Source organism: Caretta caretta, chromosome 1 (assembly GCF_965140235.1).
Source record: "Caretta caretta isolate rCarCar2 chromosome 1, rCarCar1.hap1, whole genome shotgun sequence".
Classification (NCBI taxonomy): Eukaryota; Metazoa; Chordata; order Testudines; family Cheloniidae; genus Caretta; species Caretta caretta.
The window spans coordinates 346190160-346213333 of NC_134206.1; the positions used below are offsets into that span (position 1 = coordinate 346190160).

The 23174-nt window shown below is 47.2% G+C and overlaps 1 protein-coding gene across 2 annotated transcripts in view; it reads right to left on the reverse strand.

Annotated features, from left to right (window-relative positions):
* The window catches only part of PLXNA4 (plexin A4), a 634448-nt gene that overhangs the window by 233134 nt on the left and 378140 nt on the right, over positions 1-23174 (reverse strand). For both annotated transcript variants that reach the window (XM_048836698.2, XM_075124565.1), the window contains exon 5: positions 2807-2907. In XM_048836698.2, coding sequence (XP_048692655.1) covers positions 2807-2907 — 101 coding nt within the window. The remainder of the gene's footprint in view (positions 1-2806; positions 2908-23174) is intronic.

Below are 23174 nucleotides of genomic sequence, written 5' to 3' on the forward strand. Positions count from 1 at the left end.
TCCCGCTCGGTACAGAGGCAGCAGTGTTTGGTTCTTGGTTTGGAGAGGCGGGGATATGTGACGTATTCATGATGTTTGTACCACAGCTCAGGCACCTTGGTGATGCGGCACAGTGTGCTTCATACATCACGATCACCATCATCAAACTAATGCACTGCACTGGGTGAGCATACCTGTGTCCCCACCCGCCCGGGGCTGATCCACACAGGATAACAGCCTACTACTGCTCTCTGCTAAAAGAATGAGTCCTTCAGCTCCAGTAGTAGAGGCTCAGGCTTTAGACCTAGAGGTGCTGGGTTCACTCCTCCACCTGTGGGGTTCTCAGCAGTGATGGGTGACTGAGCCACCCCGAAGTGTTCTTCGGGTTCCTATAGACTTGGGTAGGAGGATCTGTCACTTCTCACACCCTCAGAATACGCGGCACGTGATCAGCAGCCACACAGCGCCAGATCCCACACATGGGGGGTTCAGTGTGCTTTGACAGCCCTGACACCCCCTCTGTGCCTACAGAAAGGGTTCAGTGCTGGCAGAGGCTTCCCCTATGCTGATTCCCGCAACATGCCTCAACCTGAACCCAGAGGAACCATCTCCAGAGCTGGACACGGAGTTCATGGCTGCTCTGCAGAGATCCCCACCGAAGAGACCAATCGGCGCACGCAAGGAGGCTGTTTGTTGGGATGTGAACACCTGCCTGCTAGGAAATGAACCGAGCGCCACCGATTCATTTCATACAAGCCACCGAGCACCAATCAGACACTAACAGCATTTAGTCACTATGGGGACATGCTGGATGGAACTGATGACTTAGAGGTGAGAGGCCCCCTAGCTCATTACCAGCCCCACATGCCAGACAATCCCTCTGTCCCGTGAGGGTCATTTGACATAAAGCACTGTGATTCCAGTGAAAGATGCTACATAAACAAATCAATAATGGCAATCCACCCAAGTCCTTGATACAGACGGGGTGAGCTCCTTCATTGGCTAGCTTACCGGTAGCGAAATGCACTATGCTTCGATATCACGGTGATGGGCCCGGGAGAAGAAGAGCAGAGGGAGAATACACCAAATCTGGCTGTTGAATACAAGTGCTGGCCTCACATTCTCAGACCAAGAGGGACTAGCAGGGCCCCAGATGCAGCTTGCTCGGTATAGCTGGGGTAACGTTTACAAACCCCGACTCAGGCCAGGTGTGCTCAGGATCTTCCGAAGGCGGGGCCTGACTCCTCGTTTTGGGCATATCCAGTCAGGCCATGTGGCTCTGATCTGAAATCAAGCAAACCTTGGTGGTTTCACACCTCACGAATTGATGGGGTCAGCTCATGGGGTGCGAACCACCCGTGGACTGATTTACATGAACCCCCTCAACGCTACCAGCAGCGGGCTCATTTCACTCCACCCTCCAGCGACCCCTGATAGCCACAGGGAGGAGTGGCGCTGCTGGCCTCCAAAGGGCATTTCTATGTCATACTTGTCCTCTGTTGGATGACAGCTTGCCATGACTCTTGAAGGAAAGGGCTGTGAATACAGGGGAGGGAATGGACCCATAAGAATAACTATGCAGTGAGCCTCTTTCCCTACTGAAGACCACTGAGACTCAAGCAAAGCATCAGTAGGCTATTAACAGCACCCTCCCCGCCACCCCCAGCGGCACTCTGCTGGTCTATATATGGCCATGAAGATCAGACATGCTGCCAGGCCATGGGCGCCGTTGGCATGTGATGCTATCCCACCATTCACAGCTTGCCCCAGCCTTGAGCTCGACAAGCCTGAGACCCAGCTCGCTCTGGCACTGGAAGAGGGTTTTCTGCAGGTGGGTGTTGAGATTATTGAGAGGAACCTCAGGGTCAAAGGAAAACAATACAAAGTGCTGCAATGTCAGCAGGGCCTGAGGCCACCTCAACTGAAGCTCTGCATTCATTCTAGAGACACCTGGCAAGGCTGTATTTCAGAGTAGGCCTCCTTCCCTGCAGTGGCATTTTAGTGAGCAGACTCCCCCCAGGCACTGATACTGGGACCCACATGGGGTGGACATTATCTGCTCAGACTTTGCCCACTGTCCCAGAAGAGCCAGATGGATCTGCTTAAAACTATCAGCACTGAAACAGTTGGCTGACATTTACATCGTTGTCACTAGGTTTCAGAGTTAACACCTCGCTGAGGTGAGATGGGGCAGTTCCCCTTTACACATTACCTTTGAATTTTCCCCTGTGTGCCTATGAAATCCTGAGGTCCTGATTCTCCTCTCAAGCAGGAGTAAATCACTTGAAATCAACAGCGGCCAAAGCAATGTAAGCAGTGGAGAGTCAGACCCTGCAGTGCATTTGAGACTTGTGTCTAAGTCCAGCCCCAGCCTTGGTCCTGCTGCCCTATCCGTTGGAGAAGGGAATGGATTTGTCCCCCAAAAAGAAAGTGTAAGAGCGAATGGGCCTGATTCAAAACACAGTGGAGTGAACAGGAGCCTTTCCATTGATTTCAAAGGACTCTGGATCAGGGTCTTGCTGAGCCCCTCCTTATCCACTCACATGTGCACTCAGAAGGGAGAAACCCAGACTGCCTTGTCTCTGTGATTATTTTCTTTACCATTCTAAATGAAAGGAAGACGACTGCTTCAGCAAGGACACTCTCTCAGTCTTCGAGACCCCAACTGAGCTGCTCAGGTCACATTTTGAGCGATGTCTTGTGCCCCGCCAGGGAAAGACCTGTCCATTTGCAGCTTTGCTGCGTGCCCCGGTAGAGAGTGAGAAAAGCGCATTGGGGCAAAGGAGGCAGGGCTGGACGGAGGGAAATGCCATCGGGCTGTACTTACGTGTTGTGGAGCACACACCAGCCACAGTGGGGGTCCCCGGAGCCCAGGCAATTGCTGCAGGTCTTGTACTGCCCGCACGATTCCACGGGCACTCTGGTCAGCTGCGGGAGGAAGGGAGAGAACATTTCAGTCTTGCTACACTGCTCCCAGTTTCTTTCTGGAGTGCAGGGTGTGACGCCATTCACGCTCCTTGCTGCAGCGATCTTCTCCTGGAGCCAAGCCTCTAAGAAGGGAACCTGTGCAGAGCTCCCCAGGCCAGCCACGCAGGGAATGCTGCAGTGTGGACTCTGAATACAGCTGTTTGTAACACACGTTGGTCCGAATTCTAACCGGGCATAACCCTATTACAATCAATGGCGTTACACCAGGAGATTCAGCCCCATACCTCCCTCTCCCCTGCTCACACACACACACAACACTGAAACAAACACCCACATGCAGGCTAACGTCCTCCCCTCCCCACACATACTGCTGTATGGCTTCAGTTACACGATTCTGTTTGGACAGGCCTGGGCTCAGCACAGCAGACAGCCTGTTTGCAAAGCACGGCTCCAGAACACGTTGCTAAATTGCTAATTCATCAGATCAACGCACCTTCGGCTTATGCCCTAGATGGCAACTGCAGGGTTTGAACTGGTAACACAGGCTCTGAAAGTAGCTCTCTAGCTACCTCTCTCTGGGACTTATATGGCCCCCCTTTACCACAGCATCTGATCCTCACAACACCCCTGAGAGCTAGCGCAGTCCCACTATCCCCATTTTAGTGATGGGAACTAAAGCACAGCGAGGCTAAGTGCCTTGACCAAGGGCACACAGGAAATCTGGGGTGGAGCAGGGATGGGAACCCAAGTCCTAGGATAACAGCCTACAACCACTTGGCCATCCTTCCATGCTAAGAGCTCTCTCCTGTTCTCCTGTCTCCAGGCCTCTCTGCCACACTTACTCCATGGTGAATATTTTCTTGGCCAATAAATCGCACACCAGGTATCACCCACAAGCCCATCTCTTCCTCTGGAAACTCCAGCTATTTTATTTTCCACGTGCATCCATGTGCAGCTATCATTCCTCTAGCCCTCAGCCCCCTGGACTTCACCTCCAACACCACCTTAGCTTAGGGCAGCCGAAAAAATTTCAAAACCTCCTATAATTTTCAACCATTCCCAGTGGTTGTTTATACACCGCATTTCGCTCCAGTTGGGCTTTCTGTTTACACACAGTTTCACTTCCTGGTTTTCCTATCCTAGCCCAATGCTGTTGCCAGCTGACACATTGGTACAGTGTCTCTTTGTCCCCCTCTAGTGGCGAGACAACGTAAAGAGGGTTACGACTTTATCCATGCCTCCAAGGTGCCAGCTGGGCTCCTGTTACTCAGTGTGCAGAGGTGCTAATCTCCAGAGAAGGCTACAGGATATAAGCAGTGAGAGATCTGGAACTACCGGCACTGCGTTCTGAAAGAGACTGTTGCGAGCCTGGCTGCAGAGAAGAGTTTTTAACCCATCCCACAGCAAGTAAGCATCTTTGCATATTCCTCACTCTCTTTCTTTCTTTTTAATTAAAACATTTCATAGAGTCATAGAGTTTAAGGCTAGAAAGGACCTCTCAGATCATTTAGTCTGACCTCCTGTATAACAGGCCACAGATTTCCATTTTATTAGGCTTTCTTTTTTTAACCAAAATCTACATTTTGTGCCCAATGACCTGAGAGTGTCTTTCCCACTGACTGAGCTCCAGAGTGGATCCATAATACACAGTCAATCGCCTGTGCCTTCATACCAGCCCATGATGGCAGGGCAAGTTTATTCCTTCGGATAATACAGTATGGTATTACCCTGATGAAACACCACTCAGAACCGCCAACAATAAACTGCTGAACAGCTGCTAGTGACAGAGAACAAGAGAATACATCTGGTTCTTGTGGACAATTTTTTAAAAGGATACAGCATGCAGGTGGGTTTGAACTGTGAAGTGTCAGACTAAGATTCATTCTGATGGTATCTTTGCATGAAACAAGAACAGGTTGTTTTTTTTTTTTTTAACATCACAAGCAAAATCCTAGGGTTACACAACATCTGTGAAAATCCTTTGTTTTGTTTGGAACCTGTTTTTTTACCTGTAAACCATCACAGTCTGTGGGGAAAGGTTTCAAATCCATATTTCATAGGTCTGGCGGGACTTTCCCCAGAAATCCTCAGATGGACCCATGGCATATTTTATTCATCCATTTTACCATTGCCTGTGGTAAATCTCCCAAAGAAACTAGCTGCTGCAGCTGGGCACTTTTACATAACTATGGGCAAACGTCAAAAGCTCAAAGAAACCTCTAGAAGATTGGGCCTACAAAAGTGGCCATGGAAATGTCATGAGTACAGACCAACGGGGTAGAGGAAATAGGGGAAATAATGCAGGGGAAACAGGATACAAACTTTTTCACACCTTCAAAAAGTTTTGGTGGAAGGTTCAAGAGGTTATGGGCATGCTATGTGGGGGATGGGGTGGAGAGTCCATAGATTTATAGAGTTTATGGTCATAAGAGACCATTAGATCATCTAGGCTGACCTCCTGTATATAGAATTTCACTCAGATACTCCAGTATTGAGCCCAATAACTTGTTGGACTTGGGGATAATCTACACTTCAAAGGTTTTGCCAATACAGCTCTACCAGCAGAGCCCCCTAATGGAGATGCATCTTATTCCGTAAAAGGAGTTCTTTTGCCAGGATAGTTAAACCACCTCCCTGAATGACATAACCTGTACTGGTATAGCTGCACCTACATGGAGTGGTTTGCCGGTACCGCTACGTCAGTCAGGGCGTGTGTTTTTTTCACACCCACGACCAACATAGATGTGCCAACCAAACTTGGTATGGTAGACCTGTCCTTACACCTATCTCTCAGAAAGGCATCCAGTTTTGATTTGAAGACATCAAGAGAGGAAAACTCTATGACTTCCCTTGGTAGTGTGTTCCTCTGGTTAATCACCCTCTGTTAAAAACTGGGCTGGGTTGGTTCTTCCTTTATCAGGTCTGGTTGGACCATCCCTAGATCTTAACCCAGTAAAATACTTGCAAAAGTAGGACATAATTCAGTGGTTAAAGACTGTAAATCTGTCCTTCCCAAATGCAAAAGCAACTTATTATGTATTTGACCTTCATCCACCTTGAAGGATAGAAACTTGTAAGTAAAAGTGGGCCTAAGCTATGAAGTTCAGGTCCAGATCCAAACTACGCTGAAGTTAGACAGGGTTCTGATCTGATTTTCCACTTTAATTAGAGACCTCAATTTCCCCAAAGTCTGACAGGGCTCTAGCCCTGTTTGCATCTGTCTGATATAAACAGGTCTGAGCCGTGAAGTTTAGATCAGAATGTGCACTTCTCCATCATCGGATGGGGTTCCAGTCTGGTGTTCTGGTCCAGACTCACCTCTAGTTGTGGCTACAGCATTAGAATGAAAGGGGAGCTCTGGGGAAAAGGCAATGCTCCGTCAAGCTAGAAGCAAAAGCCTGACTGTGCTAGTAGCAGGTGTAACTAGCCAGGTTGGGTGGCCTCATTGGCAAATTGTTGCAAAGATGTAACAGAAATTAGCTGCCTATGTAGGTTTTTGTATAGATGCCCACTACTGTGGTATCTGAGCACCATTCAGCCATCCAATGAGAGCAGTAGCGGGACCTAGGGAGTCTGGTGATATCACATACCTGGCCCTGTACTGCATGCTTCCCATCTGGTGAACTTGAGAGACATGGGTATGTGCTATATTTGTGTTCATGCCTCCGAGACACACAACTACGCAGTATGAACTCACACCAAACCATGTGCCATGTTCCGTGGTGTAGGCCCTAGTGATCGGTGTCCAGTATAACCACTCCTACCATGTCTGCTATTGCTGGTATAGTGGGTCCTGTATGAATTCATCTCAAGCAGCTTTATTGTGAGATTAATTACAATTGTACCATGCTGATAAATGTCTTGAGCTGTAGTGTCAGACCTTCTAATTAATAAAGGGAGAGACTACAAAAAACAGAAGAGTGGTGACTGAAAGGAAAGCCACCAAGGGGTCATCAGCTTAAGAGAAGGGAACATTGAGCAAATAAGCAACATCAGAGCTCATATTTTACCCTGGAACATAATCTGTAATTAATTCAGCTCATCTCTGTGAGTCTAAAGTTTCGAGAGCTGTCCATGCCCTCTAGGAGCAATCAGCCTTTGACGGTGCCCCAAAGATGTATGAAAAAGAAAAGTCCACACAACCCTGTACTCACGTCTTCTCCTCACATTCCTGACAGAGGCATTCAATTGAGTCATTTTCTGAAGGCTAAAACTATCTCTGAAACCAGATTTTTATTCCCACCAGGAGCAGCAGAAGCGCCTTAAAAGTGGGGGGCCACCAGTGCCCAAACCATGGCCCTTCCCCCCAAGCCCCTGCCCTCACACCACCCATTCATGACCAGGCCCTGCCCTTGCACGACCTCTTCTCCCCAAGCTCCCCCCGTTCCCCACACTCCCGCCTTTGTACCACCCATTCCCACCCTTACAGCCAGTAAAAAGGTGGAGGGCCATCCCCTTTTTAGAGTGATGGTGCCATGGCCCCTGCCCCCCCCACTCCAGCACCCTTGATTCCCACTCCACCCCTTTGACAAACTGAAGCCATTCCAGATGACACTTCTTAGGAGTGATCTTCTACCAAGGTGCAATTTTGATGAGTGTCTGGGGCACACCTAACGAAGGGTGGGGAGAGCTGAGATTCCAAACATTGAGGCACCTCTGGTGTGGAACAGCATGAGCTGGGATATTATTTATATTACTATTATGCCTAGAGGCCTAACCAATATCAGGCCCCATTGTGCTCGTCAGCAGGTACACTTAGTAAGAGGCTGTCCTGGCCTCAAAGAGCTTGCAATCAACATAGACAAGACAGATAAAGGACATATTGCTATCCCCATCTGACATATGGGAAACAGAGGCTACAACTGAGTGATTTGCCCAGGGTCACACAAGGAGTCAGTGGCAGAGCCAGGAGCTGAACCTAAATCTTCCATGTCCTAACTGAGCGCATAGGTGCCGACTTCCTCTCTACTCGGGCCTGGGGGGGGGGGGGGGGGGGGCAGGTGCTCAACACACACCACCCTCCTCCTCAGGCTTGCCCCAACTCCACCCCTTCCTCCAAGCCCCCAACCCTTCCCTGCCTCTTCCCACCCCTGCTCTGCCCCTGGCCCTTCCCCCACTCCACCCCTTCCCAAAGCCCCACCTCCACCCTGCCTCTTCCTGTCACCGCTCTGCCCCCGGCCCCAACCCCACTCCACCCCTTCCCCCAAGACCCCACCCCACCTCTTTCCATGCCCGCTCTTCCCCTGCCCCACCTCTTCCCACCCCTACCCCAAGCACGCCCCTTCCCCGTTCCTCCTCCTCCCTCCCAGTGCCTCCTCCACGCCACTGAACAGCTGTTCCACGGCGTACAGGAGGCACTGGGAGGGAGGGGGAGGAGTTGATGGGTGGGGTGCTGGGGGCAGGGAGCTTGGCTGCTGGTGGAAGCTAAGCACTCACTAATATTTTTCCATGGGTGCTCGGCGCCTATGACTGAGTGTCCTAACCACTTCCTCACAAATCAACTGCAAACCTGAATTCCAATCCTTACATTAACCGTAAGTAGGATCAGCTCCCTCCAAAAACCACATCTTTCATCTTTTTCTAGTATAACGGAGTTACATGGTGTCATTTAAAACAAAATGATTGAGGTTTTGGATTTGGTTGACAGTAACCAGCTAATCCTGTTAGTAATTTGGCTCTCCATTCTGCCATTATACAAGGCTCCTGGTATGTGCTCAGCTCTCGTTTTCTGGCTTCCATATTTGACTTTTTTATAATTTCAGTACATACACATTCCTTTTTGCAAAGCTGCTGCCATTCCGGTCAAAATGTGAATTATTGCTCCATCTCTGCTGTTATAATTGGCTGTTAATACAGCAGCTGGATTTATTCATTCTGATAGACTAAGTCAATTTAAATGTACAAAAAGGCATCTTAAGTACCCAATTTCCTTCCCAATAGTGAAAAGATACATTTCCAAAACACTGAACGTGACTCTGTCAAGCTGTGTGGGTTCTGTGAATGCTGCTCCTATCTTTCAAGGCTCAGCTGGCCCCCCAAAAGCTGCAGCAAGATTAAGAGAGGCTGATTTCGTTTCAAAGCCCTGAATAGAGCATTCACGCTAATGCTGTTTGTTGAATAGGCTGAGACAAAAACCACCCAAGAACCAGGTTTTGTGCTCCCTTCACAAAGCTTCTGAGGATGTGGTTAATGCAAGGGACTCTGGGAGAGATGGGATGCCAATCCGGCTTGGGCCATTGACCCTGTGACCTCAGACAAGTCTCTGCAACTCCTGTGCGTAATCCCTGCTGGAAGGTGTGTGAAAATCAGGAACCCAACTGAAAACCAAACCCTGGGCCTGATCCATCTCTACCGTATACCGGTGTGAATCAGGAGTAAATTTTGATTTATACAATTGTAAAACCAGTTTGAGAAAAGACACTCCGGCTGGGCTAGATATGGATCGTGGGTTCCATTCCAGCCCGCATCATTGAGACAGCTCATGCAAATGACATCTCACCTCCGCTGGGGTGTGAGAATGGCACTGCAAACTGCACGCAGCTGTCCTTTCCCAGCACAGCCAATGCGAACGCCACCCTCCTCTCCCAGCACAGCCAATGCGAACACCACCCTCCTTTCCCAACACAGCCAATGCGAACGCCACCCTCCTCTCCCAGCACAGCCAATGCGAACGCCACCCTCCTCTGCCAGCACAGCCAATGCGAACACCACCCTCCTTTCCCAGCGCAGCCAATGCGAACGCCACCCTCCTCTCCCAGCACAGCCAATGCGAACACCACCCTCCTTTCCCAACACAGCCAATGCGAACGCCACCCTCCTCTCCCAGCACAGCCAATGCGAACGCCACCCTCCTCTCCCAGCACAGCCAATGCGAACGCCACCCTCCTCTCCCAGCACAGCCAATGCGAACGCCACCCTCCTCTCCCAGCACAGCCAATGCAAACACCACCCTCCTTTCCCAACACAGCCAATGCGAACGCCACCCTCCTCTCCCGGCACAGCCAATGCGAATGCCACTCCAAACTATTCCTTCTCAGTGTAAAGCTCCCGCACAGAATAAATCTATTCTCCTATGCTCAGAACGTTGAAAACTGGAGGCTTTAATTAAGGTGAGTTAATTGGAAGCAGCAGTCGCTGCCAAGGACATATGACACAATAATTAAGCTTGGCGTCAATATGGCTGCTGCGTGGCTCTGGCGAGGTAAATTACCTGTTCAAGTCACACATTCATTTCTGCCTATCTCCATCTCCAGGATCTGTCCCTCCCTCCTTTGTTATCTCCAACTCTCTTCCCTATCTGTGAGAGTGGGTTCTCCTCTGTGCGGCCCGTGACACTCCCAGCAATAGACAGAGGGAGATCATACGGGGAAAATATAAAGGTGAAGGAAAAAGCCTACTGGGTTCTCTACACTAAGCCAGAGAATTCACAAGGGAAAAACAAAACCCACCCCACTAGCTCAGACCTCTGGAGGGAGGGTTCAGAGAGGCTTCCCCCAGGATCAGCAACAATCCTGGCCTCTCCCCCTTAACTTTCCTGCAAGCACCCAAATTTGGTCAACTTGCAATTCATGCCGTCCCTGAGCTCCACTCCTGATCCACGCACCTCAGCTCCCTCCAAATCCCCAGCCTGGTTACTGATGAATCTGGCCTCACGTGGTGCCACAAATTAAGTGTTTCAAATAATTGCAGGCTGCAACTCGTAAAACAAATGAGATTTGGTGAGATGTTTGCACTCAAAAGCCTTCAAAATGGAGAGCCAAGTGTCACAATTAAAGGAGAGAAAGCCCAATCTTAATGAGCGCCGGTTCCTGTGCGGTTACTGAGGCGTGCATGCCGAGTGAGGGATAGATCGTTAGCTAGGCTCTATAAAGACTATATATAGATTTAATTGGGCCCAGCTATGGAATGTATGTCAAAGCGCTGGGTTTTTTGAAGTCCAGCACCACTTGAGGGCTAATGTCAAAGGCGTGAAAAGCTAAATCATCCAGGGAAAGTCTGAGTGTTACTGCTAATGATGATGGCTACAATGTTCCGCCCTCTCCCCAGGTCACCTTGTTCCACCATCTCCTCAAGAGGAGTTCCATCCCCTCCCTCAGTTATCTGGTCCATCTTCTTGCCAGTGCATCCACACCTTCCCTCTCCTCACATTAACACACCTCTCCCATCCCCACCTTCTCCCCAGCCTGTCTGTAATTGTTTGGGGTTTGCAGGAAGCAGCTGATGTGGGAGCTGATGGCATACGTAGATGTTGGTCTGGTACACAGAGCAAACGGCTGAGGAACAGGAAGGAACCCTGATTGAAAGGTGAGCTGATTTTGGGGGAAACAATCAGAATAATTTCAGCAACATTAGATAGTTCCTTCCCATGAGCCTCAGCACTTCCTGGTTGTGGGTGGAAGCAGAACAGATGCCCCTAGAAAAACTGTCCTTACAGCACTTCCCTATGACACTGCAGGAACAAGGACTCTCAAGAACCAGCTTGTTCCCCTCCAGTGCGTGGGAGACTCAGTAGGACAGATGCAAACCTTTGGATTTCCCTATGAACCAAACATCTGAAATGTCTGAGTTCACCCACCACTAGCCCAAACATGTCCAGGCCTCCTTCAGTATGTGACTATAATCCACTCAGTTGAACAACTTCTTCCTCAGCCTTGGAATTCAACGCACTTTACAAAGGTGGGCAAGCATCACCAGCCCCATTTTACAGGTAGGCAAACTGAAGCTCAGAGACACAAAGAGACGTAACCAAGGCCACACAGCAAGCCAGTGGCACAGTCTGAATTAGAACACGGGTCTCCTGTCTGGTAAGCTCCTGCCTAAAGTGGGCCATCGCTAAAAGCAGGGTGCTGTTTCCTATCCCAGTTTCTTGGAGGAAATACATTTCCCTGCGTGGAAAGGGACAGTAATACTTCCCCTGCTGTGACACTGGCAGACCAGGTGCCAGCTCATGCCAGGGTCCCCATGTCTCAACTGACTACTAACGAACACGTAGCTGGGATCAGCCTGGCTCACCTGTGTGCTTGTCTTGTTAAAATAGGTATTAGAATTATAAGACTGTGTTTAGTATTTGGACTTCATTGAATGCTTGTAAACTGCTGCATGCTTTAATCTCACATGAAACCTCTGTATCTCACATGTAAGGCAGTACTTGAGCATTTGTACTGAGGGGCTTGTCTGCGCCAATGTAGTGTTTTAGCGAAGATATTACTGCACCAACGAGAGAGTTTCTCTGGTCAGCGCAGTTAATCCAGCTCCCCGAGAGGCAGTAGCTATGTCGATTGGAGAAGGTCTCCCATCAACATAGCACTGTCTACATGGGGGCTTAGGTGTGGATTTTTCACACCCCTGAGCGACATATTATACTGATATAAGTCTGTAGTGTAGACCTGGTCTAAGTCCCCGTGAGTGTGTAAATCACCAGAAAGAAGAGAGACATTAACTAGTGTGACGTGCTGGTCTCCAACAGAAGTATGGTATGTCCAGCCCAAAAGGGAAGGTCCTTCGACACCAGGCGGGCTATTGTGGGACATTAAAGAGGACAAAAGACTGTTGTTCTGCTATCCCTCCCATAAAGATGAGTCATGCAAGTGGATTCCTCGTATCAATTGAGACCACAGCTCAGAGCACATGGGAGGAGGGGATAAAAACCCTTAACAAGAAGAAACTGTATCTGTGTGCCGCTTGGACTCTGGGGTGCAAGGTTTCTAGGCATAAGCATGGGATCCCCAGTTGATGAGTTTAGTCCTGAAGGACATAGAGACCTTGCTTATTATAGAAGCTCCTACTACCTTTCGAAACTTAAGATAGTAACTCATGTGTGTATCTATGTTTACCTGCTTTAACCTTATAAATAACTCTCATTTCCTTTTCCTATTAATAAATCTGTAGATAGTTTATCATAGGATTGGCTAATAGACTTGTTTTTAGTGTGAAATCTAATGTGCAATTGACCTCGGGTAAGTGACTAGTCCTTTGGGACTGGAAGTAACTAGACTATTGCTGTGATTCTTGGTGTAAGGGATCATCTATCACAAAGCTAGGCTCAGCTGGGTGGCAAGACAGACTGGAGAACCCAAGGGGACTGTCTGCAACTCCATGGTTAGGCTGTTATAGTGCATGAGGAGTCTACAGGTGATCATTGGTTGGTGAAATCTAAGTATAAAACTCACAGCCAATTTGGCGTCTGTGCCCTGATTCTTAGGAGTCTGCCCTGAGATTGGAACTCACTGCAAGGCAGCTTGACACCCCTCCAACCACTCAGTCTCTCTCCCTTCATCTGTCGACTCTGTTCTCCACTGCGAGTAGTTTTCCATGCAGTGCCCTCCACTCTCCGCTGACACTCTCTGAGCAGCTTTCATTGGTCTTCCCCAAACACATCTACGATAGCATCAACTGATACTGTAAGGTCAGGCCAGCTTATCTACAAACTAGAGGCCTAAGATCTAAGACCTGAGAAGTTGAAGAGCAATAAGATGCATTCACTGTTCATCTGGGCTATGGCTAACAAACTCCAGCCAATAAAAGAGTGAGTGAGAGAGACTTTATTCATGACTATCTGAATACCTGTTCATCCATGGAGCTGTAGCCACCTCCATAGTGTTAACAGGTTTCTGAGTCTAGAGCTAACAAGCAGCCATGGGAGGAAAGATAGCAGCCTGGGCTTTCAAATACTTGTTACAATTTGTAAAATGAGGGAAAACCAGCAAGTGTCATTACTGCTAGAGGAAGCTCACGAAGGCTCAGCTATATACTCAGAAGCTGGGTCAATCATTAGCACTACCCAGCTGTGGTCATTTTCAGGCATCTGTGCAATTGTTTCTTTGGCTGATGTTCAGCTGGGTTCTGACACCCCAGAGTTTCAGGTTGGAATGAACCAAAAAGCTCCAAGAAAAGCTCAGTTGGAAACGGCAGCGTTTTTCACAGGTTCAAGTTTCACACGTCTCCGATCAGAGCCGGGCCTGAGATGAAAAATTCAGATCCTGACACTGAAACCTCCCTCCCAGCCCCTCGAAGTGTATTTCCGTTGATGGATCAGAAGGCTAGGTCAGGGCTGTAGGTTCTGTACATTCTCCAAGAGCTTTCTTAGCTAATTTTATCACCATAAAAGGAAAGTTCTAGGGTGTTCAAGTTCAGGGATTTCATAGATTCACAGAGTTTAAGGTCAGAAGGAACCATTAGATCATCTAGTTTGACATCCTGCATGTCACAGGTTATTACATTTCACTCCACCGCCCTGAATTGAGCCCAATAGCTTGTCTTTGACTAAAATATAACTAGTGATTGGCTAAAGCATTTCGTCTGGAAAGGCACACAGTCTGGATTTGAAGACATCAAGAGATGGCAAATCCCTCACTTCCGTTGATAGCTTGTTCCAATGGTTAATCATCCAAACTCTTAAAATTTGTGCCTTTTTCTCATCTGAATTTGTCTGGCTTCAGCTTTCAGCCACTGGTTCTTGTTATGCCTTTCTCTGCTAGATTAGATAGCCTTCTGATAATTTGATTTTCTCCTCAGGAAGGTGCTCATACACTCTAATCAAGTCACCTCTCAGTCTACTTTCTGATAAGCTAAACAGGTTGAGTTATTTAAATCTCTCACTATGAGGAATTTTCTGTTCTCAAATCATTTTTGTAGCTCATCTCTGCACCCTTTCTAATTTTTCAACATCCTTTTGAAAATGTGGATATCAGAACTGTACACAGTACTCCAGTATCGGTCTAACCAACCTATGAACAGAGGGAAAGTCACCTCGCTACTCCTACTGCCCTGTTTATAGATCAAAGGATTGCACTAACCCTATTTGCCACAGCATTGCATTGGAAGCCCATGTGATGCCTAAATCCTTTTCAGAGGCACTGCCTTCTAGGTCACACTCACCTATTCTGTAGGTGTGGCCTGCATTATTTGCCACTCTGATATTTTTGTGTCATCTGCAAATTTTATCAGCAGTGATTTTGTATTTACTTCCAGATAACCAATGAAAAAGTTGAATAGTGTTGGGCCTACTAGTAATCCCTGCGGAAACCCGACAGTAGCAGTCCCATTAACAACCATTTTCTGATATGTCAGTTAGCCCATTCTTAATCCGTTTAACATGTGCTTGATATTGTATTGTGATTTTTTTAATCAGCATGTCATGCAGCACTAAGACAACACAACTATGCAGTTACCTTTATCAATCAAACTTGTAACCTACTCTAAGAACTAAATCAGGCTTGTTTGAAAAGACCTACTGTCCATAAAACCACGCTGACTGATTGGTTCAGTTTGACCCAATTTAGAGATTTGCACCAGACGCAAGATCTCGGTAAAGCTCCCCCATCGGAGTTCAGGTTTGATCCATTCCCTGCGGTTTTGTTCAGGACCATCTTTCTCCCCACCATTAAAGGTGATCTCTACTGGGAGCTTCTCTTTCCTTTGGGTTTCTATCTTCTTGGACTGAGGTGATTTCTGACCACTAGCTAGACCAAGGACTTGAGACTCCAGCTCCCACCAATGGCTTAAGGCACATGCACACATGGAACCCAGAGCACTTGTGGGGAATGGATGGCTTAGGAACTGGTAATGAGGCAGTAGATCGCTGATTCAATCCAAGGACTTGATTACCCTCTGATGGCTCTTTGGAAGACTACGTGAAATGGGGGTCTTGATTCAATTCTGAATTGTCAGGCACCCACATCACAAAATCCACCACTAGGCAGGCCCCTTGCCCAACAGAAAAGACTGAACAGGCAGAGAGACTAATGGTGCCTGATGGCTGTAGGGAAAACACATCAAGTGGACCACATCTGAGGCACAGTTCCCCAGAGACAGAGATGCCAAAGTACACAAAGACCCTACAGAGCTTTTGCTGATACTATCCAGGTGGTCTCCAGGATGGTATCTTGAAAGCGAGTGGGATCAGTACTCTGAGATATGTCAAAGGAGCTCTCCACATGGAAGATCAAAGTAATTCTAACACCGTGGCTCTTATTACACGTAGCTCTTTAAAGGAATGACTTACAAAAGCCCACAGTGCAATCTGAGTTGGACTCAGGGATTTGCTAAGATGCATTTCACTTGCTTTTCCAGTGAACACCAAGCCTTGTTAACACAAACCTTTGTACCCCAGGCCATAAAGAAAGAGGGGGTCTATTTGGCATCAAGCTACCATGGAAAGAAATACTGCAAGACTAAAAGGGCTTGGCTTGATACACCTTCTGAAATGTTAGCGCTGTCCTATCTGTCTGTAAGTATCCAAGAATGGAGTCTTTGGTTTCAGTGAGTCTAGAAGCCAGAGCTGTGGGGAGCCTAGGTCTCTGATGCGCCCTTGTTGTCCAAGGTAGACAGATGAAGCAGCACCTCACAAATCCGGGAAGGTCAGTCCCCATGGGAAATCCTATTGCAATGCCCAAGGCGTGCTGTCGCCTGATTGGCTCACACCCACTACTTAAGGCGGGAAGTGACTGAAGTGGACTGTCGAAGCAACTGGGCAGACTCTCTGTTGCTGCTGCATTGGACCCCGCTCTTGCCTGTGTCCTACAATCTGTATCCAACCCCTGTTCACAGTTCCCGCTCCAATTCTATTGTTCCTGGTTCCTGCCTTGGTCCTGCCCTTGCCGTCTGTTCCTGCCCTGCACCTGATCCATGCCTGATCCTTGCCTCGTTTCTGGCTTCTGCCCCTCCACTCCATTCCTGAACTTTGGCTACCAGTCCTGGCTCCGACCTTGGCTCGTCTTCTGGCTACTAACTTCCGCTTGACTCCTGACCCTGACCCTCAGCTCCATTCCCAACTCCGAGTCTGGCTCTCGTCCTCGACTCCCAACTCTGACCACTAAGTCTGACTGCCTATGCCCAGTTCCTAATACCGTCATGTAGCAGGGCAGGACTCTGAGTTCAAAGGGCTTGTCTCTCATTCTGCTCTCCTAACTCCCATCACTACCAAATTCCATGGGTACCAATTGTTTGGCTTTAATTTCAGGATGCCAGAGCGTCCCCTCTCATCGACTCAGAGCACTGATGGATGGGCAGGGCAGCCCCGCCCCTCTGATCAGCCAGAGTGACTAGGTACGAGTTCCCCTGCAGGGCCAGCCCACACACAAAACAATATCCTCCCTTTCCAGTGACACTTAACAGGGCAGGAGACTGCTGACCCCGGCAAGCCATTTTATCAACATGCTAGCTGATTCCCATTTCAAGGGCTCAAAGCTGGGGTGCAGAAACTGGGGGACCTTAGGAGAAACACCAATGACCTCGCCACCTCTCCACATTGCCACATCCTTTGTCCCGCTAACACAAGTGCACACTTTGTCAGAACTGCAACAGTACTGGTACTATTCATGATACATCTCAAAGCACTTTACAAAGGGGGGAGTAGCATCATCCTGGGGGAAACTGAGGCACAGAGCAGTCAAGTGGCTTGCTCAAGGTTAAAGAGCGAGGCTAAGGCCTCGTCTACACACAAATTTGCATCAGTTTAACTTAACCGATTCATTTAAGCCAGCAAACACCCCTACATGGGCACATTAATTTCTGCTTATGAGTGGTTTAGCTTAAACCTATTGTCCATCAACTTGCACTAAACTGAAATAAGTCTGGTTTTAAACCAGAGTCAGTGTCCACACAGCCTTTTGCACTGGTTTCGTATTACACTGGTTTAAAAATCTCACCTTAAGTTAAACCTCATGTAGATTAGTTCTAAGGCTGAGCCCCAGGTTCAGCCCCAGATGCCCAGTCTGAGGCCTTGGCACTGAACCAGAGCTCCTTCTGCACTGGCCAGCATTGCAACTCCAGGCTGTTGGTAAAGGATGGCCAGGCGAGAAGAGCTGTCCTGGTGTTTGTATTACACACACGCTGCACGTGCTCACACACACACACGCGCCCATGCAGTCAGCTGATAACATTTGGAAGCGCCTGCAGATTTACACAGTGCAGCAGGCAGCTGCAGAGAGCGCTACACATCCTGGATTCCATTTCGCACCAGTGAACTGTAAAATTATAACCACGTCTTTTCCCAGCCTCTTCTCTCTATCTCACACACACACAGGCTGCAGTGACGAACAACCGAAGAAGAAGTTTAACGTTAGGCTATGTCTACACTGTCAGAGTTTTTTTGCCGGAAGTTTTATTGACGATCCAAAAGGGCTAAAAAAAAAAATCATTGTTGCGTGTTCAAACTGTCTTGCTCTGTTGTCATAGTGTGTCCACACTTGGGTCAGTAGCAGTGACAGTGAGAGCAATTATTTCTCCACCTTCTGCCGCTAGGTCTTATGGGAAGGCAGAGTAGATCGCAGCTCATCGTGGGTCCAGGGTCACTGTCCCATGATGCATTGCTTTCCGTCCCAGCATTCCATGTGTTTCCCTCATCGGTTCGCAGCATTTTTCAATGTCCCTTGAGTTCTTCCTGCCCCGCCACGGATCCTGTGCTGTCGTCCCATGCTCTGCTAGCTGTCAGTAGCACCTCGCGAATGGCAGTGCAGTTAATCTTGAAGTTCCAAAGTCACCGTCGCTTTTAGGCTCATGAAACAAGCACTGAGTGGTGGGATCACATCGTGATGCACATCTGGGATGACAAGCAGTGGCTGCAGAACTTTCGGATGAGGAAAGGCAGTTTCCCAGAACTGTGTGCTGAGCTCACCCCAGTCCTGTGGCGCAGGGACACCCTAATGAGAGCTGCCCTCTCGGTGGAGAAGCTTGTGGCAATCACAGTGTAGAAGCTGGCGACTCACATCCTTACAGGTTTTTAAGGTCCAGCTTGACAAAGCCCTGGCTGGGATGATTTAGTGGGTGTTGGTCCTTTTTTGAGCAGGGAATTGGACTAGATGACCTCCTGAGGTCTCTTCCAACCCTGATATTCTATGATTCTATGACTCCAGACCGCTACCACTCAGTCGCAAGTCTCTGGTCTATCCATGAACATATCTGCACTCCTCTAGAAAGAGCAGCTCCCCTTCATGTCTGTTATTGCCACCAACAGCAGGCATCAAAAATAACCCTCCAAGGAGAATGAGGCCCGTATGTTTACAGAGCACAGGAGAACAGGAACACATGTAAGAACTGGAGATCAGATTCAAATCCCACTGAAGTCAGTGAGTGTCTTTCCTTCAACTGAAGTCAATGGGAGTTAGCTGGGGTCATTGGTATATGTCCTGAGGGATTACAACATTCTTATGGCTTTTTCTTTAGTAAAATAGAAATCAAGTCTTGTGCCCAGCTTCCTTTCTTCAATGGAAGTTTGTATCCTTCACAAAGAATGTATAGATTTTATAAGGAATACATCCCAGGCTTGCATGGAAAATAGGGGACATTTGTAACCCCCATCATTTTTCATCTTTATTCCTTTCCTTAGAGTTGGCCCAGTAATCCATTGTGAATTCAGCTCTTTTTCCCCTTTGGGATTTCTGCAAATGTGTTTACTTGTTCTAGTGGGGGGGAGGGGAAATGTCCCAAAATGAAGAATGGCACAGCAGTCAGGGCACTAGACTTGGATTCAAGCCCCTGCTCTGCCACAGACTTCCTGTGGGACCCTGGACAAGGCAGTCTCCCTGTGCTTCAGTTCCCCAGCTTTAAAATGGAGGTTACAGGCCTTCCCTAACTCACAAGGGTGTTGGGAGGTGCCCCAGATGCAATGATCCTGAGGGTCATTTAAGAACTAGAAAGAGATAGAGAGATACGGATGTGATGGATTCTCCATTCGTGGGCTTGATACAGGAATCACTGGGCAAACTTCTGTGACCCGTGTTACGCAGCAGATTAGACTCGATAATAACAATAGTCCCTTCTGTCTTTAACTCTATGAATCTGTAAGTATTTGCCAAGTAGTTCCAATAATAATTTCCATCATGTGATGAGAATCGCTGGGATAGGCATAAACAGACCTTCCGTCCAATTTAAACTTTTATCTTTTTGATGGGTTTCATCTTGGTGAATTTTAAAATAACTTTTCTCTATCAAGATTTAGATTTCAGTAGGTATGCTCTCTGTCCTAGAGGCCAGTTCCAAATTAGAAAGGCTACCCTAATTGCCTTGTTTGCAAGAAGAATAAGAATCTCTGGTTTTAGAGAAGCAGAAGAGAAAGTGGAGATGATAAAATTTACCATAAGTCTGAATTTATTTTTATTTTGCTGATGTCAGGATGATTGACTGACCCGCTTCTCGAGCTAGGGTTTTTTCTCAACAGTTATTTTTACAGGGGTTTTATATAGACTCTTCTGTAAACTGGTGACATAATGTCTTTTTAAGACATTCAACCCAGAAAAGACCATGCTAACTTCCGCAAAATGATCTTATACATCTGGACTTTTGCTGTTTCTGGTGAGTCCAATGGGCTCTGTGATATGGAAAATACCAAAAAACTTTGAAATTACTGACTTAAATGAGGAGTCCTTGTGGCACCTTAGAGACTAACAAATTTATTTGGGCATAAGCTTTCGTGGGCTAAAACCCACTTCATCAGATGCATGGAGTAGGGAGGTATAAATACACAGCATAGGAAAAGATGGGAGTTCCCTTACCAAGTGGGAGGTCAGTGCTAACACGCCAATTCAATTAAGATGGAAGTGGGCTATTCTCAACAGTTGACAAGAAGGGGTGGAAATTACTTTTGTAGTGCTAATGAGGCCAATGTAATCAAGGTGGCCCATTTCAAACAGTTGACACGAAGTTGATACAGACTAACACGGATACCACTCTGAAACCTGACTTAAATGGGACTTTTTCTGAGTTGATGCTCACTAACAACAATCTAATTCAAACTAAATTGGACTGAGTTGTAGGCTCCAAGGTAGGCCTCATGCCTGATTTGCCCTAGGACTTTGGAGTGAGGGCACTGCAAAGCAGAGTGAGTGAAATTCGTTAACTATAAGAATAAGGGGTAAGGCTGAGAAGCCTCTCCCTTCAGGTCAACACACTATCTGAGGGAAGACTGATGTTCCAGAATCTCCAGCACTGATCACCCATGGAGAGAGGGAGTCACAACATCCACAAATAAGTCACACCAGCCTTCAGCCAATCTCTCCGTAGACCAAGGGAAGTTCCACTTGGGAGTAGCACTGTGCCAGTAGAATATTACCAGCTGGCTCCTTGTCTGCATGTCCAGTACCTGCTCTAGGTAAGTCCAGAAGACACTGAGAATGGAGGAGTTCATGAACCCCTTGTCATTTTCAGTATCATACTTTTTCTATTTTTCTGTTTTTGTTTTGTGACTTTCTTGGGTGAGGTCCCAGATTTTTGTTTAATTTATTTGTAGGATGTGAAAATGGAATTATGGTGGGGGTGAACATCCTTAAAACCCCGATGGGGAAGGTGTAAAAAGTTCCCCAGGTTTAAAGAGGTGTAAATATTGTCTCACAAATATGCTCATTGTGTACTCGGTTTAAAAGATCTGGAGAGACCCTGAGATTGTCCTCTCTCATTTCTGGGAAGTAAGAGCTGTTCAGCTTCCACTTATTAAGAGTGTTCTGTTAAAGTGTGTGTGAGGGCTGGTCAAAACTTCTCCATCATGACTGTTTTTGGCGGGAAATTGGGGTTTCCATTAAATATATTTTAATTATAATTTAATATTTTTGTGGAAAGCAGCTGCTTTCTATAGAAAATGTCAACTTCTCATAAAAAAACGAGGATTGAACTCTCATCCAATATTGATGCAAACTTGCTTAACTTTTTTTATCTGATCTTGATTTGATTCTGCTTTGATAGTTGGGGTGTTTTAGTCTTACTTTAGCATTCTTAGCAATAGCTTGGCTTTGGTGATACATTCTCTTGATTTTATTTCAGTTGTCTAAGAGCTTTAATAAAATGTATAAAACAGAGACTGACGGAGTTACATTTCTTTCCACAGGCAACATGGTTCCAGAATCTCCGAGGGCCAGGAGTGGACACCAGCCAGTCAATCTAAAAGCCTGACCAGATCCTGCTAATAAGTCTGTGGTTCTCACCCTGTTAGCTTTTGGAAGAAAAGTCAACGTATGTATCCATTAGCCTTACTGCCACACTGTTTCTGAACTGTTCTTTACACGGGGTCTGTTCTCTGAATCACCACGCTGTTACAGCAAGCAGCGCTGTGACATGCAGAACTAGTGCTAGCAGTGAAGTGTCCAGCATGCAGCAGGAAAGACGCATCTGTGGTTTAGCTAGTGAATGAGACAGACTCAGCCACCTTTGGATTTCTTCTAAATTGCTGTATTGATTACCTAAGTTATGAATTCTATTTTTGATTCAAGTCCCCTTCAGTTGGATTGGCAAAGTAATTGGGATTTAAATACTAGTGGCTTGCAGCTTTGTTGGTGTAAGGTGCTTCCTGAATTTCACACTGGATCAGATCCAGGGTCCATCTAATCCAGTATCCTGTCTCTGACAATGACTCACAGTAGATGCTTTAGCGGAAGGTGCAAGAACCCCACAATAGACAGATGTGGGATAAACTGCCCCCTCCCCACGGGTCTCATCTTGAGCTCTAGTAATCAACGTTTGGCTTAAACCCTGAATCAAGAGCTTTAATATCCCTACCAACACTGTTGTCATTAATTATAACAACTCTGAATAGTCTTTGCTATTCACCTAAATATCCAATCACTTTTAAAATTGATACAGACAAGCACGTTCTGAGTTTTAAAGACATTTCACACTTTTTATGTTCCTGCCTTTGCCAGCAAGTGTATTTTTAAAAAGCTGATGCCACCACAAAAGACCCTGATGCCCCTCAAGACAGAAGCCAACTGCCTTATTCATCATCAATGAGAATCTGTCACCCAAAATGCAGAGGAGCTGTTAAGAGTCCACTCCAGGAAGCAGTGAGTTATATTCATTTTCTGGACTCCCCTCTGCACCGAGTGGTAACATACCCCCAACACATCCATCCAACATCACAGCACAGCACATTTATAGTTTGAGGTTGTGCCTGTTTTATTTTAACCACGAGTCGGCCAATCCAGTTTTTACCATATAGGATAAGGAGGTTACACCCTATATACTGGAGTAGGCGGGTTGATCCAGCAGACGAGGACAGCTGGTACTCTGACAAATTGCAGAAATTCCTACTGGGATTGTGAAGGAAAGGAGAAGAGGTACTGTAATGCCAACACGGATGTTGCATACGGTTCAGCCTTTCTGGTGATTGCGTCAGGGGCAGTTTGAAGAGATATCCAATGTTCAGGGTTCTGCAGAGATACAATGACAAACTAAGCTGGATATTAAATGCAGCATGTGAAAGACTGACTAAGAGGGAGAAAAAATACAAGGAGTAAGAAGAACAGACTCATTAATTAAGCAGAGAGGGATACTTTGAAGTG